The sequence below is a fragment of the Nyctereutes procyonoides genome, unplaced genomic scaffold, assembly GCF_905146905.1.
Source record: "Nyctereutes procyonoides isolate TBG_1078 unplaced genomic scaffold, NYPRO_anot_genome, whole genome shotgun sequence".
Lineage (NCBI taxonomy): Eukaryota > Metazoa > Chordata > Mammalia > Carnivora > Canidae > Nyctereutes > Nyctereutes procyonoides.
The window spans coordinates 19,969,455-19,994,564 of NW_026575082.1; the positions used below are offsets into that span (position 1 = coordinate 19,969,455).

The following is a 25,110-nucleotide window of genomic DNA, read 5'->3' on the forward strand; positions in this document are numbered from 1 at the left end:
CGTCCCTGTGGCCCGACGCTGCGGCCCAGTGGCTGGAACGTGGACAGTGGTCACCTGGGTTCCAGTGGCCGGGCCGCTTCCCGGCCCAGGGCCGCGGGCACATGACCCGATAGCCTCGAATCTTCCCTTACAAATGGGGAAAACAGATGTACCTCTTGATGACACCGTAAGAAAGAAATAAACGACAAAATCTATATAATGTGCGCGGTGCAGTGCTGAGCTCTTGTAAATACGTAAGAAACGCGCAGGCCTGGTGATGGTGCTGCTGAGCCCCTGGCATTGCCAACATCGGCAGCAAGGTGACCGCCTGTCTTCGGGCACTTGAGAGAGTTTGACACGCAGCCTCCTGGAGCAGGAGCCGAGATCAGAGCCTCAACTACCTGTTGGAAGAATTCTATCTAATGGGGGTCACTTGCTTTTTTCTGAGACTATGAACTACTGCAGGCACTTTTTGTAGGTCTTCTTGTCCCTGCAGGAGTGTCTCTATCAGGCCAAGCCCCCTCGCCAGCTGTTTGAATCATTAGACTTGTCACTCTACAAAGTTTGTGCCAGAAGCATGCACTCCCATCTTCTTTCTTTTGAAACGGGACGTGAGGCCTAGATAACGGAGCGCCGCGTAATATGGTTCCCTCTGCCAGGAGTTTGTTGATGCCTGAATCAGCCCTGACTCTGAGCGATAAGGAGATAACATGCTTCTTCTTTCATCTTCCATCAGTCCTCCCCTGTGATTGGCCGCGCGCAGGTCCTCCCGAGCCATGCACCCCGTTGGGAGGGCTGGCTCTGGTCCCCGTGAGAGGAGGTCAGGCTTGGGGTTTTTTACTCCACCTGATGGCCGGCTGGAGATGGGTTGGGGAGGAGTATGTGGCGCTCTGTTGCGCTTCTCACGTAAAACAGAGTTGGATTTGTTTAGGCCTGTTTAGGTAAATTGCTAACATGAAACCGGACTATTTATCCAGATGTTTTAAGGTAAAGTCCAAGAACTGCTGGATTCTGGCCTTTGCCATATTGTAATTTTTTTTTCTCAGTGCCATTGCTGAATTCATAAACAAAAACTTGTTTTTGCTTGTCACCTAAGGGAGACTTAGAACATTTTTTTTTTTTTACACGGGCTGATGAGTGAAGCCTTGCATTGAAAGAAAAAAACATCTGCCAAAGGGAGTGGGGGAAAGAGAGCATGGTCTCCACCTCCCCCAACGAGTGACTTTTCCCAGACAGTTTTCATTGACGGAAAAGCCAGGCCGCACGTTAGACTCCTCAGGAAAGGTCCTTGTGGCTGGATCCCTTCCTCGTGTCCCCGAGCGGGACAGAGGCTTGGGGTCACAGAGACAGACTGTCTCTCTGGGAAACCCGATAGATCCGAGGGAGCCACCCCTCATTTGTAGTCATTGCCACCTTGTGGATCACAAAGGATATTGGTTTTCATCAAACTTCCATTTCAATTTGGCTTTTTATGGCAAGTACACTTTGGCAGTGGATTGCTGTGTTCCTCCCCAAAAGGATCCCCGTTTGTTCAGCAACACCTCTTCTCCGCTCACAGTTCATTTATGATTCTGATGAGAGTGTTTTTTCAGGAAACACACATTTCACTTTTTGACCTAGGAGCATCTGTTAGAATTTTTTTTTTTAATACTACTTTGGCATTCTGAAAGTGTTAATGTCTTTCATATCTGTTTAATGCTATTTAGGGATATTTATGATCACCTCTTGGTTACTCAGGGTAAAGTGTGTCGCAATTTTTTTTAAACAGACAGGAAAGCATTCACATGAGGAAACAGATTGCTTTAAACATGTGCTTCCTGTGACAGTAAAAAGAACAAATTAGATTTAACACTGTGTAATGAATGCATAAATGTGTACATTTAAGCTTTTAAAAGCTTTATGTTCAGTTCTGGTCACAACAAAAATTGAGTCACCTGTAAAAATTAAAGAGGCCTGGGTTACTCTCAGATTCCTGAAATGCCCAGAAATGGAGATCCTCACCTGATGATACCTCGTTGGAATCCCTAAAAGGCCTGCTACGTTAGTGCTGGAGGGAATGAGAGCATTACAGGGCCCGTGGAGAGGTTAAACCAGGTTAGAGTCGGATTCCATGCGTTTAGGCAAAGGAATCCGAATGTGTTGGGGTACGGGGATGGGGGGCCGCAGGGGGAGAGGATTTTACTACCATCTTCCTCTCTCCGAATATTCCTCTTCCTTTCATGGGAAAAAAAAATCTGATGTTTACTTACTAGCGTCTCCTAAGATTTAATTACATAAGAAAAAGGACTCCTTTTCTTATATGTAATTCAGTTTGTGCTCATGGATGCTGGCTGGCAGGGAGTGACTAGAACAGGAGTTGAGATTTTCCAGTTAGACGCGAGGGCTGGGGCGGAGGGCACGAATCCTGTCCCCAGAAGAGTGTGTCCTCGCCATCCCCGTGGGCCCTGCAGATGCTGAGCTTCCCTCCCCTGTGCTGCCGAGGCTGAGGATCCGTGGCACGCTCCCCAGCCCTCTGGCCAAGGAAGGCCAGGACAGAGTCCCTCGGGGGAGGGCACATAGTTTGGGGACATCTGACTCTCTTCTATCACATACTGAGGTACTAATATCAAAACAGACTGCTTGTCGTTGCACGGTGGGGCAGTGCTTTTTTTGGCTGCCGTGGTCGAAATGAAATGGGCAAGCTGGAGTCCGCTTGGCATCAGAATGGGCGAAGGGAAGCTGGGAGACCAGAATCAGACAGTGAATGCAAGTAACAGCCAATGGTTAACTTCCTTTTTGTGTGTCACTTGGCAGCGAGGAGACTGATGGCAATTTTTTTTTTTTTTTTAAACCGTGGGTGAGAGTTCAGTGCCCTGGGAAGAGCTGTAGACGCTTTTATTGTGCTTCCTCCTACAATTCAGTTGTGTTGCTTTCTTGGGGCCAGTACAGCTGTTGCAAGTGCCGGCTCCAGGAGCTGTGCACGGGGCCCTGGACTCCGGATGAGGAGGGGAGTCAGAGGAGGGGGGATCCACGCACACACACCCTTGCTGCTGGTCCCTAGGATGTCCCTGGGAAACCAGACTCTGGCAGGAGGCAGCAGAGCCAAAGGATAATATATGCACTTGACTGGATACTCCCTTGTATGCAGACACCCAGAGATATTTTTAAATTATCACTAGTGCACATCCCTCATCGCCCATCAGAGATTCAAATCAGTTTGGGACTGTCTGGAAAATGCGAGGCTGAAATAGCCAGATTGAATTCGGATGAAATCACCTTCTGCTTTTTGGGGAGGTTGTTGCTCTTGTGTTAGTCGCGTTATTTTCTTTGAAGATCCGTTTGGAAGAGAGTTTGGGAGAATTTCTAGCCTCCCTCTAGAATTGCCTCCCATTTCTCTGTTTGCAAAGAGCTGTTCCCCAAAGGCGAAAAGAGCGAGTTGCCATCTTGGGGAGTGAATTGTATGTGTAGTGAACACCAAATGGTCTCAAAGTTCCCCTAGAATTTTCAGTGTCTCTGGTTGCTTTCAAATACTATTTATTTCCCCTAAGCATTTGTGCAAGATATCAGTAAGATGACCAACTTCTGACAAGCCTAAAAGCAGGGAAGGAAGCTTAGAAATAGAATACCATTTGTCTGGTAATTAGAGTGTATCTCTTAAGAGTTCGAGAGAATTCTGATTAACCTTTCTGTTCCCACATTCTCACATAAAATTAGCACACCTTTTAAATTATTATCTAGTATTTAAACACATATTTTTGACTCTTCTTAATGCAACAGGTTCTAGAGACACTAAAAGTGTGTTATAGGTTTCTAAAAAACTTCATTTTTCTTACATTTTAAATGTTCTGTTTGTGCAAAATTTCGAGAATCACCATAAGGGCTTCTTTGCATTTTTAATTTAGTAACTAACATATGAATAAATTTGCATATTAATTAGTTGCAGATTAAATCATGCATATATAATTGCCTCCTTACTGTGTTTAATGTTTGTCAAAATCTCCAGCCTGGTTTGATGGATGTCGTATGAAAGATTACAATTTGATGTACCCTTGGAAGTATTTACACCAATAATGCAAGATTCTTAATAGCAGAATTCTCTAGTTATATACAGTTACTAATAAACATGTAAGATAGGTACATGTCCCTTTGACTAAAATTTTTTCTTTGCACCAAATCATTTACTATTCATAATCATTAATGCATCTCCTAATTATACAGCATATGTCTGTTAACCCTTTCACTGCTGGTCTTCAAGTGGTAGCTTCTTTCTTTTCTTGCCCCCTAAAGAAAGCAAATTATTTGATAGTATTCTGAAATTACTGCATTGCCCTTTACGTATTTCTCTGCTAATGTATGGATGCACCTCATTTGCCAATTACCTTAATGAACAGTTGAGAATTATATATGATCACTTCATGTTTTCCAGTTAAAGATGAAGAAATGACCCATGTTCACACACTTAGCTGTTGGGCTTTTATTTCTCTTTTATCAATGGTGAAAAGAACTCACATATCTGAGGTGCTTCGTATTAAATGGCAAACACACATACCACACACATACACACACACACACACACACACACACACAATTTTTGGAAGGGCAGTTGGAGGATAAGTAAAATCATTTAAATTGTATTTTATTCCATTTTGAATATGGCAATGCATTTAAGGTTTTATCATCAAATGTAGGATGGGTTTATTTTATTTTATTTTTTTATTAGGACTGAGATCTCTACAGAAACTGACCAGAGAACGGATGGATGTTCTTGCTTTGACAGAGTTAAAAATATATATGTATTCCAATAAGTGTTCTTTTTAATTAATTCCTCAGGTATTTAATTTTTCTAAGTTTTATTTTACTCATGTACAGAGTAGACCAACTGGCATTTTTTTTTTACTATTTTGATGTCTAAGCTGCTTATCACACTGTATTACCCTGCATTAATGAGTATTCCTACTGTGCAAAATTCTATCAAAAATGATGGTGTGAATGTCATTTTTAATTGGAAGTTTATACAGTCAAATTTATAGTACACAACAAAAAATATGTACGTAATTCTGTTCCAAGCCTTTTTTAGGTTATTGATCTTTTTGGTTTAGGTACACATTTTTTCAGTCTGACCTTAAATTTAGCTTGAGATTTGGACAAATAATACTGAGTTTGTATTAATACCATTATTGAGGGAAGAGGGGAAACCAAGGCACAGGACAATTATAATGCCTTTTATTACTAAGAGGAACAAATATAGATAGAGTCTATTTTCAGGAATCCCTTTTAAACATGAAAACCTACTGACCAATTTTGTGTGTTCCCTAGGAGCCAGAATATCTGATTTCTATTTTGTTGCTGAATGCCTTGGCATTTATGTGCTCATTAAGGAGACAAAGGTTAAAATGAGTCCAAAGCATAAAGAGCTGATTTCCCTATTTGGTTCTTACATGGGAGAAATAATACCTCCTGCTCACCCACCTCAGAGTTGTCTTCTTCTAATCACAAGGCACAGTGAACTATTTATTGATTTAGCAGAACATTCTTTTGCAACATGCAATATTGCATTAAATTATGTGGCAATGGGAAAAATTAAGTGAAAGCTGCAGAACTTAAAAAAGGAAGCAAACAGTCACACCCGAAACATCATATTTGTCCACAGCCATTGTGCCTAGGTAATTCAGGGCATATGGTATGTAAATGATGTTTGGAGATCCTTGCCAAATCTACACACGGCGGGATAAATTAAGGACAGGTTTCCCTGGGTGTAAGTCCCAGGATTGTGACCGGCACACTCTCAGCTTGGATGTGCTTATTCTGTTCTTGTGTTTCAGCAAGAGCTTCTTCACACAGCATTCAGTGGCCAAATCTGGTCCTCAGCCTGCTTCTGGAGCATTCTCTTTAATTCCTGAGAATTGATTTTTGTAATTAAATTTCAAATACAGTACCAGTTTCTCTTGCCCCTCCACTTGAAAAGTAAGATCTGAATAACGCATCAGTATATGTTTGGATATTACCCACTTAAATGGGTATCTTTGACAATAGAAATTGAGTGCCTGTTAGCCACTGAAGAAAGATATTACTAGATAGTGACTTTTCTCTAGGTCAAGATTAAGAAGATATTTTCTAGAATAGGAAGTGTGAGTTATTTTGAACAATTAATAATTTTAGTCCCAAGTTAGTCCGGTCATAATTTATTATTCCACTGTAAAACTCGAATTACTAGTATCACTTATTATTTGAATTACTATTTTGAAGTATCTGCTCTCACTTCTAGAAAGGTAAAGTCACTATCTCCTTCTTCCATTGAAAACTTGTTTAGAAGAGCTCAAAGGTTATACTATTTCCTTTTCTTCTGAAAGGACTTTCTTTTCCAAGCTGGTGTTGTGGCCCATAGTTTTTAATATTTTAAAGTCCATTTTGTTTATCTTGGAAGTGTAATTGGAGATCTTGTTTAGAAATGTTGGCAGATCCTTTTCTCCTATGATAATGCATCCAAAGGTACCTAAATAGTAATTTAACCTTGAAGAGTTAATTATGAATATAAGACTTAAACTTGTTATTAATGAAAATTATTTTGCGGTATTTTGAAGTATATAGAGTATGGTTTAGGATGTTTAGTTGCTTTTACTGTTATGAATGATGCTTTTACCAAATAAAGTTTTGTTTTTTGTTTTTTTTTAAGGATAACATTATGGTTCTACTTAAATTAGCAGTTTAGGTTTTGTTCCTAGTATTTCCGTTCCAGTCATAAAGCACAAATAACATGCTAGTCACTGTATGGAAAATGAAATTAGGTCCCATTCCTGTCCATTGCTCTGTAAGTTGGACAAAATCAGGGGAAAAACATACCCCTGAGCTGAACATAAATCAATACTACTTGACACAGATTTAGCCTAAAAGTCATGCAAGTGGTGGTGGCAGTGGACTTGCTCATGTAATTATTACGTAGCCCACAGTTTGTGAACTCAGGGCGAAGTTGTGAGCTGGTTATTCTGTGACCATCCCTTGGTTCCTTGAAACTACTTTGCACAGCTGTGCTTCCAACTCAGCAACAGAGCAAAAACAATATTCGCTGGAAAATAAAGCTCAGTCGGCCTTCCAACTTTGCTGGGAACTTGCAGCCTTGAAAACAACAAAGAGGATAATCACAGTTGAGATTACAGAGCTCAGATTAAATGTATTAGACAGTAGGGGTGGCCTGGCCCAAATTTGCCTACACGGTGCAAGTGCCGTGAATGCCAACATGTTAAGCATTGTAGTCACTTACCAGGATTTTTGGTTTTAAATGGAATGGAACCAAATTTAAAATGAAGCACCTGTACTTCATTCAAAAAAAAAAAAAAGTTAAGGTATATGGAGATGTGGAGGTGAGCTGAGAGATTGTTTTATTTTTGCATATTGGGGGAGGGGGAGGACCCTCGACAATAAAGATGAACCATCTCCAGTATTAAGACAGTCTATTTTCATGCAGTGTATGATTCAAAATGACTTAGCAGTTTTAAAAAAATTTTTTAGAAAGAAAAGAATATATAGAGAGAAATGAAATTTGCATCTCTACAGACAACTCTGCATAGCAAATCTAAGAATCTGGCTGTTTCCTTACAAACATCTGAAAATTGAATTTTAAAGGATACCCAGACAGATCTTTAACTATTGCGTTGCTACCAGGTGTCTATGATGGTATCAGTAAGTTAAGAAACTTTTTTTAAGATGGTACAAACGACAAGAATGATAACTTATGTTAGTATATGTGTTCAGACTAAATTTCTTCTTAGTTAAGAATATGGAAACTGGGGATCCCTGGGTGGCGCAGCGGTTTAGCGCTTGCCTTTGGCCCAGGGCACGATCCTGGAGACCCGGGATCGAATCCCACATCAGGCTCCCGGTGCATAGGGCCTGCTTCTCCCTCTGCCTATGTCTCTGCCTCTCTCTCTCTCTCACTGTGTGCCTATCATAAATAAATAAATAAAATAAAATAAAATAAAAAAAAAGAATATGGAAACTGTATTAATTGTTTGTATATATAAAGTTTACCTATGGTAAACTTTAGGTACACCTGATGCCTTATTTCTATCTCATAAAGATCTGCTTATCCAGATCTCAAGTGTATTTCAAACCAGTCTTTACAAAATGCTACTGCCTTTCTCACAGAATTCTAGTCAACAAAATTTCAGTCATCAAAAATGTGAATCATAGAGGTAACTGGAGACAGAGAGTATAATTTCTATCATATTGTCAAAGAGGGTCTATCACTCCCCAAAGGTTAAGGAACACCGAGTTCAGGCAGAAGTTGTGGGAAGTGACTGATGATCATATATCATCTCTACCCCAGTTGGTACTGAGTCAGCATAAAGGCTTAAGTATCCAAAAAAAAAAATCAGCAAATATTTATTGCACATCTACTAAGTGCCAGTATCCCCGGAAGGTGCCCAGCAGTGGACCAGAGTTCCTCCCATTGGGAGGATTTATAAGGCTGCTAGTAGTTGTTGAAACAGGAATTCATTTAAAAAAAAAATTTTTTTTTTAGCGTAGTTGACACACATTGTTACATTAGTTTCAGGTGTACAACACAGGGATTCAACATCTTTTTATGTTGTGCTGTGCTCACCACAAGTATAGCTACCATCTGTCACCATACAAGGCTGCTACACTATCATTGACTATATTCCCTAAGCAAAAGTTCACTTTACAGTGTTTCCTAGGGTCCCAACACCATTGTGATCCACTTGTGGACTAATACACACATGGACTGTGACTCTTCAGAGTCCAATAATGGATGTAATTCCACAGCCCATGATAATGATATAATGTATGATAGACAGATAGAACCAACCACAAGATTTGCCATAACTGTCGGTGAGTTTCTTGTCATTGGCATATTTTTGTTAGCAGTGAGACAAAGTGACCTCTTTTTTTTTTCTTGAAAGTTTTTTTTGTTTGTTTCTGTAGTGCCTAAAATCAAGTTACATGGAACGTGTTGGAAAAGACAAAAGAAAACAAGTTAAATATGTGGAAATGACATGAAAGCACCTGCTTCTTTGTTTTGTTTTCCTCCACGTCATCAGGAAATAGTGTCTAGCCGTAGGAGAATCTGTCGTCCCTTTAAGAAAATATTTATAAAATGGAATTTTTAGAGTAGAATATAGATTCAATAAGTAGGGTGGACTTACCAAGAAAAATTAAAGAATACATAAAACAAACAGGAGTCTGCATCGCACATACTAAGTAGCACAACAGTATCACCTCTCAAAAGTGACAATGCTTGCATGTATCCATTTTTATATCTTTGGCATATTGTTGGCACTATTAATTATTCCATTGAGAAAATAGCCGCTCTATACAGAAGAAAGGAAGATAAATTAGATCCTCCAAGCCCCCTTCTGTGAAGTGTATGTGTAAATGAATATGCTCTCTGCCAACCCAGCAAATAAAATGTGGTCCATCCCTAATCTGCAGCCACTTATGAACCAGGTAAGGGAAAGGCCAGGCTCATGAAATAAAAAATAACCATTAGAAAATTTAAAAACTCAGGAGAACAATTTATCATAACTCTGTATTATGTCTGTGTTTTATCAATATAAAGTAGGGGTAGCTCTATTTGAAAATGTTCGTCTAATCGTGTGCTCATTTTTTCCATTTTATGAAGGCTTGACTTATTCTGAAATTGAACTTAGGGGCTGACCATAATGTGTTTTTCTGACAATTCTGGACTTAATGATTTCTGTCGTTGGGGAATGGAAGGAAATAAATCTCTTTTTGTTCCCCATTCACTCAATGAATAAAATGGGATTAAGCTCTTGTTACGTGCATATTACGTGGTCAGAGGGTGGGGCAGAGAAAGTTAAATCTTGATCTCTACTCTTTATAAATTTATAGTATTTGGGAGCAATAAAGTAGGTGCATGATTTATTTAGCAGCAATTTATGGCATTAAACTTTGCTGGAGAATCCAGAGGATCTAGAATGATCCTTATCTGGAAGTGACTGCAGAGTTTGATGTCATTTCTCTTGCTGAGAGTTGCAGACACGGCATATTAAGACAGAGGCCACAGATATGGAAGTGAGCTTCTGTCTAGCAGCTTCTGTGCATCTTTTCCCGACAGTTGAGCTTTGGCTTAACTGCAGAAACAATTTTTGGTTGTTTTCATATTTTCAGAGATTGATTGTCCAGAGATACCTCATTATAATAAAACCATAAATCTCAGAATTTCAAACTTGGGGGAAAAGAAAAAAACCCTGTCATGATCACAATTTAACAGTTATTTATTTGAAACATATTTATTTATAAAGAAACTGAGATTTAGATAAAGCCAGAACTCGCTCAGGCTTAGAGAGCTGGATAGAAATTAAGCCAGAACTCAACTCAGCATCATGGTTTCTGGCCTCCACATTATACTGCTTTCTCTAATGAGTACAAGGGAACAGGTGATGGGGTTGGAGGTCTCCTCCCTCCCGTACTTGGTTGGAGAATCAGAAACTAGCTCTTTTGAAAGTCAGTTAAAAAAAAAAAAGATTTAATTTCTTTTTTACTTGTCCATGTTTAACAATTACTTATGAAATACAGTCACTAGTCTAATACTTGTACTAATAATGACTCAATACAGAAATGCTTAACTCTGAAAAAGACTTATGCACACAATAATTTTATTTTAATTTATTTTTTAAAGCTTTATTTATTTGAGGGAGAACACGTGCACATCTTCACACGCACAAGTAGAGGGAGGGGCAGTGGGAGAGCAGCAGACTCCCCACTGAGCAGCAGAGCCCAGTGCAGGGCTGGATCCCAGGACCCTGAGGTCATGACCTGAGCCCAAACCAAGAGCCGGCCTCCCAACCAACTGAGCCACCCAGGCGCCCCCACGATAATTTTATTTTAAGTGTACCTATTTTTATTACAAGAAGTATGAGAAAATGATCAAAGATCAACACTGCTTTAGCAAGTTGGAAGGACACAGCCCACGTGCAAAATGGGTATGGTTTGAAGAACTCGTGTTTATTGTGTTTTCTGTACCTTCCCCTTGCACACAACGCATTTCTCATAGGATGACACTAAGTAGGTAGGTGCTCAAGCCACATGCAGAACGTGGCTTGCAGGCTCTGAACAGATGTTAGAGAGCATGTCACATTCTGCAGTAAAGGAAAGCTCTAATTCGAGATAAGGACGGGAGAGTTGACCTGTTTGGAATTTTGACTCATTAAGCAGGATTTAAATTGTTTTAGGTTCAGAATGCATTTGATGATTGTGTTCAAAAAAGACAAAATGCTGACAGACATTTTGGGACGCAAATAGAGGCAACGTTCATTCCTCTGGTTTGTAGGCACCGTGATTTGGCAAGTTAGCACTGTTAACAATAATCCTAGTTATGATTATAAAGACATCCTTTTAAATCAGTTTTTACTCAACCGTGAATGAGTGGAAATAAGACCATTACGGCCATATGACTTTGGGGAAGTCCTCGTCTATTCCTGATTCTGTTGGCCTATATTAGAAGCCAAAATTTGTCAATATCCAACTTTTGCCAAACAATTCTAATTTTAATGCTGCTGGTATCAAGTAGAGCTTATGAATTTATTTCCATTTTATTTAGTAGAAGCCCAAAATTGTGTTTAGTTGGATCTTATCCCTTTTAAAACTTCTTTGAAAATGTCTTTTGGCTAGCTCATGAGATTTGCTACAAGCTCTTCTCTTTTAATGGATGAGGATACAAAACTTGTCTCATTTGTCTCTTCATGGTCATCTCTGTGTTTACGTGTGGGGTGGATGTCTAAGTGCTTATGATTAACAGAACGAAGTGGTCATTTATTCTTTAAAACTAAGTAGCTAAAATTCAAGGTCATTTTGAGTTAAAGAACACAACATTTAGGTCAGGAAATGGACTTAAGCTTTAGGCTATGGATTGACCTTGAGGAAACTTAAATCTGCTCCTCCTTTCTCCTTGAAATACCCTTAATTTTTGCCTAAAGTGGCTGGTTTCCAGTTACACAAAACGATATTTTGGGCAGAACCTTCATAAAACAGGCATTTCAAATAGGCATTTCAGTAATGGATATGCATAGGATGCTAATTCTTGCATGGTTATTCACTTCCATTTTAAAACTTATTTTTTTTCTTCATTCTCTTTACCTACTCTTTTTTTATTTCAAGTGTTTATCAGGGGTAGCCATTAAAGTATTTGAAAATTGTTTGTTCTCTGCCCAGCAATTCGTTGTTCTACTTGTTGGACGATGTCAAACAATTAAATGTAATCAACAGTTAGGACCTCAGGAAATTGTTAGAATTTCCACCCCAAAGAGGGTTGACAGACCCTAGACAATTATTCTATTTAGAATGAAAATGGTTTTCATTGTGATATCACATTTCCCTCTGATCATTGAGCAATGCATTGGGAAGCCCAGTATTTATTCACAAATTTTCAAAAATTGTGTACATCCTGTGCCCAGATTCCAATCTGTTTCATCAGTCCATTTTGTCAAAAGTTTCTCAAATGGAATCCTTCATCCAGACAAACAAACATACCCAGGATTTCCCCCTTTAACTTTTTGGGAATTCATTTTTACACGTGCATCAATTCGACGGAAAAAACAGTTATGTCTTATTTCATCTGATTCAGGTGATTGTGGTAAGCCTGCTAGGTCCCTTCATCTGGGAAGTGCAGCAATCTGAGTCAACTTCCTCCGTCTCTGTTTTTATATTGTCCAGGGCGATGCTTCCTCATTGCACCAAAATAGAAATGGTTTGTTTTTGTATCAAACTTGGAGACTGGCTATGGATTACAGTGGGTTAGGGTAAAGGAAATTTTTTTTTTTTTCAAAGAACATTCCAGTTATCCCAGGGGAAAGAGATTGATGTCTTGGAGAAAAATAAGGAGCATAATGAAATTTTTTTCCCTTCACTAAAACATCTCCTTTAGTCGTCAGAAGTATCACTTGTTCTGTCTTTTTTTCTAATTTAATATTTCAGAGATTTGGTAGAATGGATTTATGACTTTTGCAATTATGGGTCTTTGCATGAAATTGAGGAAGGAAGAGGTGAGCTTCAGTTGAGAGTCAAGCATGCAGTTTCCATTGTAATTAAACACAAAGATCTATATGCTAGGCTTGTAACTTGTGCTATTTCACTTCACCATATCACACATGCCATTACATACATCTTCCCCAGTCTGCAGGCTAATACCATCTTCTACTCTTCGGCTTTGCTGATTTTCATAGATGTGATGTCCATGTGGGTAATGACATTCTCATTGTATTCTTTACCACAGAAACAGGAAAATATGTGGAGAAATGGGAAAATAAGTCTAAGCAGATCCAACTGGATACAAGATTTGGTTTTGCATTTATTTTGCATGCTACTGTATGTCACCAGAACAAAATCTTATGTCTGCGTGAGCTTTTATGATACCATATAAAGCAAAATAAGAAAATCTCCTCTTTCTTCTGAAGGGAAATACTGCCACAGAAAGGTAGAAAGTCTGGTTTAAAAAAATAAGTAAATAAATAACCCGCTTTGCTTACCTTCGTAATCAATGTGAATTACATTATAATCAATAGACTACAAGCTATCTGACCAGCCAGGGAGAAAATAAATATTTGATCATGTGATAAACCATTTGGATGTCTGCATATGAACCCAAGCCATATAAAGTATCCAATTCAAGATAACAATACAAAGTCACTGATAAAGTCGCAAATAGAAATTAGATTTCACAGTCTCAGCTGATAATTTGATACTTTTCTGTGATAAAAGTATCATCCAAACTAAACTTGTCTATGTTTGAACCGTACAAATACTTAAAACTGTTGTACCTGATAGTATCTAAATGGTGCCATGAGAATAAGTTTATGGCGCTGAGAAGATAGAGCTGGTTTGTGCTTCATCTCTGTTCTTCATGTCATATGGATTTACTTCAGATAAATATTTTTATATTCATCTGACAAGTATATTTATCTGAGAGAAGTATTTCCCCCAGATGAATGTGTATTTTGGAAATAGTTTAAGGTAATTAGGATTCCAGTTGAGGAAAATGTTTTTTTTTTGTTTGTTTGTTTGTTTGTTTGTTTTTTTTAAGTAAAAAGCTTACTTGCTTACTAAGAAAACATAGTTATTTTACCTTCAAACGACCCCAATACAAAGAAATATAGGCATGTGCGTACAGGAAGTTTGTTGGTATTTACTACAAGATTGCAAGGCTGTGTCAAGTCACGGATATCAGGAAAAATTCTTTTCAACTGCATATGTGTGGCTGTGTGTCCGCATCCTCCTTTGGATAATTAAGTCTTCTATGAAAGTTGTACTCATACCTACTAAGGATTTTTGTCATTGCAGTTTAAGGTGGATCTTAAACATCAACCTTCCTTAGGTATAAGCTATCATCATTTATGAAAATGTATTAAAATTAACAATCCCTGTATATGCATTTGCTAACTAAACACCACCATTAATTTACTTTATGAATTAAATTTCTTGTTTATAGCGACTCCTACTGGAGAGCAGAAAAATCCAACTGCTTAACATCTGGGTAAATTAAACTCAGTAATACCCCCTTTTTCAGTGAATAAGAGTAGCTTAGATAACCTCCGTTCCCTGACTTGGCAAATGTTGCCGTTCATTTATGCTTAAATATGAGAACAGATTTCGATACTAATGCATCAATAGAAATATATCTTCAAGTATTTCACGGTACATACGTGCTTCTCATGTCAGGAGCGGTGAGGACTCCAAAAAGCTGTGTAATTTGATATCGTTGCTTAACAGTGAAGAGTTTAGCATGGCTCTGTATTTTTAAATCTTTTTTTTCACTTTAGTAGACTTGTGTTACCTAAGTCTGTTTTGGTTGGAGATCATTTTGCCACCGTTTTTGCTAAGGCACTCTTGCCTGGAGGAAGTAGCAGGGAAGGGACGAGGAAAAACACTCTCATTTCTAACATGTCGCTGATGTGCTGAGCTAGGTGTCCTCTCGCTTAGGCCTCAGAAGAAGTGCTTGTGTGAAAATGAGGGCACTAAAACTCAGACCTGAGATGTGATTTGGCTACCATCACACTGCCATCAAGGAGCCAGGTTGTTATTCTCAGACACCTATGTCTGACCCTCACGTTTAAGCCCTTGGGATTTTATGATGTCGGTCCACATCCTGATCCCACTTTCTTGGTAGCTTTGTGGTCCATGAAATTTCATCGAAGGTCCTTTGCACCTTAACTCTCTATCTTTAAAGTAGGAATGACAATACCTGGCACAGAGTACTGGGTTATGAAGATTTAGTGCAGGCAATTGTGTGTTCTTTAAATTGTATATCACTATGCATGGATTAGCTAACTTTCATTATCAAAATTTTTGACGGGATAGATATTTACTTAAGGTGGTTATTTCATTTATAGGTGTGCTTGTTCCCTTTATGTCACATAATCCCATAGATGATTTTCCTTGGGTTATGATGTTTAGCTAAATTCAGCTATGCTGGGCATAAAGGAACAACAACATTGTAGAAGTAAGCAAGAGTTGTATGAAAAAACCATAGGTGTTCAGCGACTTCAATAGAACTGGAGCTGTTTCGGTACTACCAAGTTATACGGGGGGCGGAAGATGACTCGCCCCCTTCATGTGACCATCATTCATTCCTCCATTCATTCAGCTCATTTACTGGCACTTGCCTTGTTCTGGACGATGTACAGGGTAGTGATGTTGCGTGTGCATATGTGGTGTGTTTATTATTTATTTGGACTTTTCAGTAATTGCATAATACAGTCGTTATTCAGAAAAAAAGAGGTAGAATTTACTTTAATGAGATCTGGGATCGGGAGGGAATAGTTTAGTTCCTTACTGTGTGATAATTTTGTTTTCTGTTTAATATTTGTATGATTGTCCCTACTTCACATTAGTCATTGGTCATATTTTCCCATTTTATTCGAGGGCACAGGTCCCATCCCCTCAGCCGTGTGGTCAGGTGTCTGAGATTAGGAAGAGTGTTGGTACATGTCTCTGGATCCTCTACAAGTTCCCCAATGGGGCTCAAAACAAAGTCGAAAATCGCTGTTGAATAGTTGTGAGATGATTGAATGAATACAAAAATCCAAGGCTCTTCGCTCAGGTTGTGTAGAATTTGATTATCGACTTATTCTTTAATGTGGCCATTCACTCTTTCATTCATGCATTCATTTATTGAGGTTTGTGGGGGTTTTTTTGTTTTTTTGTTTTTGTTTTTGGTAAATGTCCACCTTGTAGGTGATACGTGCATTGGGGATATCAGGTCAGAGAGCCCCCAGATTTCTCATGACAGCTGTAGGTATGTGTTCCCAGTTTTCTCTCACCTCAAATGTACCTGTCAAGGACTTTTTAGAAAATGACAAAAGAACTTCGAATTACAGAAGAAGTTAAGAATGATGCGGACGTACTTCAGCAGTCTGTCCTTCTACACAATGGTCTTACTGATTTTGTAAGATTTTTAAGATTTGTCTTTCCCGAGAGCGGCGGAGAGTACACCTGACCATGCTGCCCACCCCTTCGTGTCTCCCTGGGGTGTTCAGCTGACCACCACGGACAGAGCGGTGGCTTCCTGTGTTGTGTGGCTAACTTCCATTCCCTATCATTTTGGTGCTAACAAGGGACTCTTTGCCTATTAGGTAACTTGCCCAATTATTCACTGGTGAAACAAACAGACCAGGTTGGGGGCCCTTGAAAATTGGCTGCTGTAATTAAGACTTCTTTTAAAATTATTATGAAACACATGGATTCATGCATATAGCTTCGGTTGTTCTTCTACTTCTGTGCTAACTCCCCACGCATCACACTAAAAATTTATCATGGGTGATATTTCTGTCACAAAGGAAACTTCAAAGTCTGAATTCGCAGAAATGTCTCAGTTGACAAGCCACTGACTTGAGTTCTGTGATTGAAATGTACTCCAAGGTCAGCAAACCAAAACCTGAACCCCGGTGGATGATGATACGTTCCGTGTCTCAGTGGTTATAATGAGTAGATCACCTTTCAGAGGAGGGTATCTTTATTAATCATTGCGAATTTGTACTTTTGGAATTTCAGGCTCTTTTTCATTGGTTAATGAAGCCCAGGAGCTTAACGTTCTAGTACCGTTTTAATTTTTTTGAGTCCCATGTGCTGATTTGTCAGAGTTTAGAAATCTCTTTCACCTTATCAGATTAAAAATATTTATTCACGCACGCGTTAACAATACATTTAAAAGCAATGAGAGCGTCAATATTTAAAATAATAATTGTAGCTCACTAATGAGAATTGTATTTATACTTACATGATTAAAAGAAAGGCACTTGTATGTCTGCAAAATATATAAGATAAGGCACTTAATTGTAGATGAAGCAGAATGGTTCTTTATCAAAATGGTTCAAAAATCTTCCTAGAGGTCCATCTAGGATGATAAAGTTAGACAGGGTCTCCAAACAGCCTTCTGGATAAGGGGTTTCCTTAAGAAACAACAAAGGAGCAACCACAATAAAAACCTCAACTTCTCTCTCTTTAGATTGCAGCCTCTCTTTTTTTTTTTTTTAAGTCCTGGTTTTTACATATTTCCCTTTAGTAGGTGAGGACCCTGGCCTTATGTATGAAACACTGAGGGTGGTTTAAAGGTTACAAATGTGATCCTGTCAGATTGACAACTAACTGTTCTAATGAGGAAAAAATCCTCAAAGCATGAAATTTGAATGAAATGTGTGATTATAATTCAAGTACTGTTTACACAAACCTCTGGGGACCCTCGGAATAAATGCAGAGCAAGTGAGTTAGACAAACCTCTGGGCCTTCACTATATGTGTGTATGTGCGGGGTGTGTGTGTGTGTGTGTGTGTGTGTGTGTTTATTTTAGAGTGTGGGAGAAACTTTCCACCATGAAGCCAAGCCTTTCCTCTTTCAGAAGGGACAGCGCGGGCCCTCCTTGTTTATGAATACTGTATGTGTTTTTGTTACCATGTTGAATTGTAAGGAAATAGGTGCTTTGAATTATTAAAGTTGATTCTTGAGAATAGATGTATGCTCGGGTGGCATTTGCTTCGGCATATGCAAATGATTTAGTTTCATTTGGGATCAATTCCCAGAGGCCCTCCTTTCCTGGGATGCTCTGAATTTGGCAAGCTCAAGTCCGCCCGTCTCCTCTCCCCCCTCCCCCTCCCCTTTCTTTCTTTCCTTTCCTCTTTTTTTTTTTTTTTTTTGGTTCCTTCCCCCCCCCTTCTTTTTTTTGTTGGATGATATGCTATTTAAAAAGAAAACAAATAAATATATAGCCTTGCTTGTTAGAAACGTCGTGATTTAGAAAGATGCTATTGTTCAATTGTGATCCCTAAAAAGGTGGAGGAAGATTTTTCCGCCTCCTTCAATCGCTTAAAGTTTAGCCAGAAGCGTACAGACGTGGAACGTTTGTGAAAATATTCATGCAGAAATGGGGCTACTCGGAGGATGCAGAATTCTGAAAAATGGGGTGTCAGAGGTGCCTCTTTTTAGGGACTGAACAGCTGTAAGTCGTTCGGAGGTTCGGATGTATCAGTAAAGTCCGGCTGCGGAGCCCCGCAAACAAATAGCGTTAGGTGGGTGGGTGGGTGGGTGCGTGGGTGCTGGGGGAGCCCGAGCCACCCGACAGCAGCGGCTGCCGGCGGAGAAGGCGGCCGTGGGGGGGGGCGGGCCCCTGGGTCGGGGGGGGGGGGACGGGCCCCGGGATGGGGGTGCAGGCCCCGAGGTCGGGGGTGCGCGGGCCCCGGGATGGGGTGCCCGGGGTCGGAGGGGGGTGCGGGCCCCGGGGTGGGGGGTGCAGGCCCCGGGATGGGGGGTGCAGGTCCCGGGGTCGGGGGAGTGCAGGCCCCGGGATGGGGGGTGCAGGCCCCGGGGTGGGGTGCCCGGGGTCGCGGGGGGGGGTGCAGGCCCCGGGGTGGGGTGCCTGGGGTCGGGGGTGGGTACAGGCCCTGGGATGGGGGGGTGCAGGCCCCGAGGTCCGGGGTGCGCGGGGTCGGTGGTGGGGTGCAGGCCCCGGCGTGGGGGGTGCAGGCCCCGGGGTGGGGTGCCCGGGGTCCGGGGGGTGCAGGCCCCGGGATGGGGGGTGCAGGCCCTGGGGTGGGGTGCCCGGGGTCGGGGGTGGGTGCAGGCCCTGGGATGGGGGGTGCAGGTCCCGAGGTCCGGGGTGCGTGGGGTCGGGGGTGGGGTGCAGGCCCCGGGGTGGGGTGCAGGCCCCGGGATGGGGGTGCAGGCCCCGAGGTCCGGGGTGCGCGGGGTCGGGGGTGGGGTGCAGGCCCCGGGGTGGGGTGCCCGGGGTCGGGGCCGCGCCTTGACTCTGTTGGAGCCCCGCGACCCCGCTTTGTAGGTTGTTGACCGAGCAGCCAGAAAACACTGCCCCCTCTCTCCTCCCGAGCGAGGTCGGAGACGCGGTGGGTCGGTTTGGGTTTTTTTTTTTCTTCTTCTTCTTTTTCCTCCCCTCTCTCCCCTTTCCCTCCCCTTTCCCCGAGTCGAGTTCTCAGGCAGCTGCGTACAATGCTGGGAGCTAGCCAGCAGCAGAGACAGATGGCAGAGTTATTAGATGTGCATCATACGATTCCCTTCCTGCCACTCGCTTTTTAATCAAATTAAAACAAAAAAGAAAGAGAGGGAGAGAGAGAGAGAGGGGGAGTCAATTAACTGCATTTGTATTCTGCTCAATAATGGACCCTGTTCCACTTTTACCCTAAGGCAGTTGAGTGGAAATTTTTAGAGAAGAAAAGGGGTGCCTCGGACAAAAAAAAGGGGGGGAGAGAGAGAGAGAAAGAAGAAAGAAAGAGGGAAAGAAGGAAGAAAAAGGAGGAAGGAAGGGAAGAAAGAGGGAAGGGAAGGAAAGAAGGGAGGAAGGGAAGGAAGGGAAGGAAAGAGGGAAGGGAAGGAAGAGAGGGAAGCAAAGGAGAGAAGGAAGGGAAGGGAAGAAGGAAGGAAGGAAGAAGGAAGGGAAGGAAAGAAGGAGAGAAAGACGGAAGGAAGAAAGAAAAGGAAAGGAAAAGAAAAGAAAAAGAAAGAAAAAAGAAAAGAAAAGAAAAGCGGAGCGAGAGCAAAGACGAGCAGGGGGAGTGGAGGCGGCCGAAGCCCCTGGCAGCGGCGTCGTCCTTCCCGGAGAAGTTGAGCGGCGCCGCCGCGCCCCGGCCCGAGCCCCGCCGCCGCCTCCAGGCCGCCCTCCGGGCCCGCCGCGCCCCCGCCGCGCCCCCGCCCCCGCCGCCGCCGCCGCCTCCGGGCCGCCCTCCGGGCCCGCCGCGCGCCCGAGCGTCTGACAGCAGCGCCGCGGCCCCCCCCGCCCGCCGGGAATGGTCTCTTCCTGCTTTGCATATTCACCACGCTTGGCCCGGCCAGATGGGAAAATGCAACTGAAGGAATTGTTGTGAAAAAAAGGGACAGCGAGTTTGAAATAAAAGTTGTTAGCGTGGTCCGGAGGAGAGAGGCTCGGCGACCATGTACTGCGCATACACAATCCCGGGCATGGGCGGCAACTCTTTGATGTACTACTATAATGGGAAAGCGGTAAGCGGGCGCGGGCGGCGGGGCCGGGGCCGGGCGCCCGCGGGCCGAGCATCCCGGGGCCGCGTGCGCGCTCCGGCCGGGCCGGGCCGCCGCCGCCCTGCTGCCCTTCTTCTTTTGCAATTGTCCCCCCACCCCCCCGCACCCCTTACCCCCTCCGCCCCCGGAGCCGAAACAGAGGTGGCTTCCAGAGCAGAGCTTCCAGGGGCTGCATCCCAGAGCCAAAGTTTGCAGCCAGGTGAAGTTGCAAGGAAGGTGCAGAGATGCAGGGGTGGGAGGGGGGGAGGCAGGGGAGACAGGGGACAAAAAGACTTTTGGGGAATTCTTGTGCCTTCCTTCCAAGTGACTGTTTTTTTTTTTTCTTTCTTTTTTTTTTTTTTTTTTCCAAAGGAAAAGCAGACATGAGCAGAATTGAGACCCCCCCCCCCAACTCTCTCCCTCCCAACCCTCCTCTCCAAGTTAGGCTGGGAGGAAAAAGAGGGGTAACTTTCTCCCTGGACTGAGGTTTTGTTTTGTTGTTGTTGCTTTTATATATATATATATATATATATATATATATATAATATATATAGTCTGAGTTGGAAGCTAAAGTGAACTGGAGAGCATCTGAAAGGTTAAAAAATAAAAATAATAAAAATAAAAAAGAACCAAGACAGAGGAGTGAGACGTCTAATGAAGAAGGAGATGATAGAAGTTTGTTATCATTATTTTTTTTAACCAAAAAGGGAAAGTAAAACAACTCCCCCTTCCCACCCCACCCTCCCCCCCCAAAAAAAATAAGAAAACCAGGGACCCACTCATGCATATAACAATATTGTTGTAACTTATTTGTGTTGCGTGGCTTCTTTGCTGAATTTTCCCCCCTTCGACAGAAACGCTTTATTTAAAAAAAAAAAAATGTGTCTGGTATTTTGTGCATAACCCCAGCAGAAGGTTTATACTTGCCATCTGGAGGTTTATTTTTTTTTTTCCTCCTTCGGCTGGGTCCTCTGAAGGAAAAGGATTTCAGTATTTTCAGATCGGTATGTGGGGCTCTCTCTGGAAGATTTGTTGGTGGGGGGGTGGAGGGACAGACATTTATTATTTTAAAATAGAAAAAGAAGATGGGGGGGCAGTGAAAAGCAGCCGATTACAAACTGCTTGCTGTGTCTGTACTTTGAACTTCCATTTGGATTGATCTTAATCAGGGTGTGATAGTTGGGCCAAAAGGGACCGATCAGAGCTTTCACGAAGGCCCAATTCAGCTGTAGCAATTGGCGCAAACGAATTAAAACATGTGTATGTGGTGGTGTAGGCAGGAGTCTATATACTTCCCGGTGTATGCATAATGGTTATATCTAGCTGAGCATATACTGGAATGCACACACGTACACCAGGGTTTCGGGGTGCAAGTATGGCTTGGGGAGATTTATGATTTTATTCAAGAAACCACTTTTATGAATGGGCCACTGCTGAAATAGTATCATTTACTTTAATCTCCCGTTTACTTGAAAGTGTGAGTGAATTGTCGAAAGTTTATAAAAAGTATCCAGTTTTTATCTTTTTTTTTTTTTAAGAGAACATAGTGTGTAATTAGAGGAACAGTTAAGTGTGTTAAGGGAAATATAATTTTAAAACAAATGGCTTATGTTGTGAGCTGATCCAGTAAAGTGGCTAAATTTGTAAACATAAATATTAGGATTATGTAACTTCCTTTTTTTAAACAAGTGCCTAATTTGCAATTGGTAGTTATTCACGTATAGTTCTTAAGACTTTTTGCCTATTATCTTTTGGACATTCCCACACATAACATATTTAGCCAGTACCTTTAATTTTTAAAGCACTTGTAATGGAAATTTTGTGAATGATGCTATCAGAGTTAGTAGGAAAAAGTGTCTCAGGAGCAATAAAATAGATTCAGGGATTATATGACCCTTATGCAGTGAAAGAGAATTACAGTGAATATACGTTTCTGTGGTTTTTATCTTTAGGAATTACCAGTGATGTGATTTTTTTAGATGTTGATTGTTAATTTTGTGTGTTAAATGTCTGAACTGGCAAATTTTTACTTTAAGTGTTGGACCTTTTAACTCCCCTTTAGCCAGAAGGAATTTTTAAAAATATGTGTTCCATTCCCACAGCTTGCCAGTTGCCTCCACCATAAGAAAATGCTGAATATGACATCATATCACTAATATGCCCTCTCAGTTGCCAAATATTTTGGTTGTTAGATTTTTTTTTTTTTTTGAGAGGATGGTACTCATAAAATCAAGATCGCTCTGTCACAGGAAATGTATTTATAGGAACTGTTTTAAGGCGTTTATTAAAAACAAATCTGGTGATGTGTATCTCTATTGATTCAAACACTAGAAAGAAGCAAATTGTACATACATTATAGTTAGAAAAAATAGCCATTTGGAACCCTAGCAGAAAGCTTTTGAAACCAGGAATGGTTACCAGTTCTAAATTTTAGCTTTATGAAACAGACAGCAAAGTCCAGTTGTACGCGTTCTTTGGATGGGGCCAATTCTATACCATTTTTTAAAATGCCTTCATGCACACACTGGGGAAGCAGATTTTTGTTTATTCTACAGTGTGTATTGTACTGGCTGTAATTCTGCATTCAGCGGCTTTTGATTTGGTGCCAGACATCTTGTGGAGATTGTGTATGCCATGAGTTAATTGTTCGAAATGCCTATCGAAGAGACTTTACATTTCTTGAGTTTCGTTTGTTGTTTTGGGTTTGGGTATCTGTGCATTTCTGTGTGTCTGTGTGCATATGACCAGTGTGTGTTTTAACTTAAATTGTTGGAGTTAAGTGTGATCAGCTATTTGTTACACAAGCTCTCCTCTGAAGACAACACAAGCACTGAATTCCTTCTTTTTTTTTTTTTTTTTTCCCAGTGACAAGTCAATTACTTGTTTAAATTCAGTTTGAACTCTCTGAACTGAGAGAGGCCAGAGGAAGCAGGTTTTTCCCTGTGAATAAACAAAAGAAGAAAAATGTAAAATCATTCCAAAACACACTGATTTTAGGTTGTTGGAAAGCACAATTAAGCATTGCAACGATTATGATTTTTTTTTTTCTTTTCTGAGCTGGCAACTTGCAGGGTTTGTAAAAATCAGTTTTCCCCTAACTCACTAGCAAGAGAAATATTAGAGTCAGTGGCCTTTTAGGACAAAGAAAAATGTGAATTTTCTATTATCTGAAGTTATAAAGTGTTTCTATGACCATATCCCACACAAATTGTTTTCTTCTTTTTCTGTGAGCCCCTGGAGCTGGTCTGGAGTGTGTGGACTTTTAGGATGCTAAAACCTACAAATATCCTAACACTAGAACTATCAAAGAATCAATCTTGAATATAAACCAGAATGTATATTTGAAAACCAGCTCCTCCTCAGGTGAGAGTTTAATACCAAAACTTAACCAAATGATTTTTGTGATTTCTTTTCTTTTCTTTTGTGGGTTAGAGGTTTAAATAACACGTGAACCCCATTTTCAGCTAAATAAAAAATTTGAAAGCATTACTTCTTCACTAAGAGGAAAGAGGCTCTTTGCAGGAAAAAAAAAAAAAAAAAGTCCGGTTTATTTTAAGTGTTAGGAGTGTAAGCTCCCATCAGATTGTGCCGCTGTGTCTGTCCCTCATTGAGGCTAGGAGCAGTATCAGGCATTACCTGGTCCACACTTGGTACAGTTACTGCTCGAAATGTTGATTTTTATAACTGCTTCCATCTTCTTATTCACTGAATAACAATTTTAATAAGTAATTATTTGGTCGAATTTCCACATACCTAAAAATAAAGCAATTCCACAAAGATAAAATTATGGCAAATGAAATTGAAAACAAAAGTGGCGAAATTTCCTCCTAATGGTAATTTAAGATCACATCATCATCTCTCGCCAGCATGTGCATGTGTTAAACCGTATAGAGAAACCTATAATTATTGTAATTGCTCTTTTTGCTTTATACTAACAAGCTTCAAACCATGTTTCAAACTAGTTGTTTTGAAATAGTTATTTGTCAAGTCATCAAATCTCAGAAAGTAAATGGTAATGAGCTCTCCATGTTTATATTCTGACTGTTGGTCATATTATGCAGCTTTTCAACTCCCTGAAGTTCAGAGATGAAAATGGATGTTGATTATTTCTGATATCGAGGCCAAAAAGTAAAATAATTTCATGATTCCTGATTCAGATGGAGAAAAATAAAGAGGAACGTTTTAATATCAGGATCACTTCAGTGGGGAATTCATTCTTAGGAAAAAGTTTACCTAGGAATAAGAGGCAATCTCAGCAGCCACCTAAATTTTTTTTTTTTAAAGTAGAAATTAGGATATGGAGTTGTTTAGCTTTTTTTTCCCTCATGTACCACAGGAAGTGCTAACATAAAAAGCGTAATTTTAAATAACACCAGTATTAATATCTTCCAGTACAATTTACATATGGCCTTTTCTTTGCAAACCTCACAGTTCGTTTCCGTAGACTCCAGCCTCGTGCAGGTAGCCCCTGGGTTTTAAAAGTTTTCAGTAGTGTTTTCAACTATCAACCATGCAAATTGCATTTAGTATTTTAAAAAAGGATATTTCACATACTGACTATTCTCAGAACCGTGATTATAAATGGAAGTAGCTGGTATAAAAGCATTATTTCTTAAAATTATTGTTTAGCTGCTGTTGCAGAGCAAAAATTTGCTTAGGTCA

General features: G+C 40.8%; 1 protein-coding gene across 20 annotated transcripts in view; it reads left to right on the forward strand.

Annotated features, from left to right (window-relative positions):
* Window positions 1-25,110, forward strand: part of LOC129514588 (transcription factor 4) — a 356,507-nt gene that overhangs the window by 240,965 nt on the left and 90,432 nt on the right. For 2 of the 20 annotated variants that reach the window (XM_055333298.1, XM_055333294.1), the window contains exon 1: window positions 20,208-20,433. The exons of 16 other annotated variants lie outside the window; for them this stretch is intronic. In XM_055333298.1, the coding sequence (XP_055189273.1) occupies window positions 20,365-20,433 (69 nt within the window). In that variant the 5' untranslated portion in view covers window positions 20,208-20,364. Of the gene's footprint in view, window positions 1-20,207; window positions 20,434-25,110 lie in introns of those variants that run through there. 2 more of the 20 variants (XM_055333292.1, XM_055333293.1) reach the window with 1 other exon arrangement.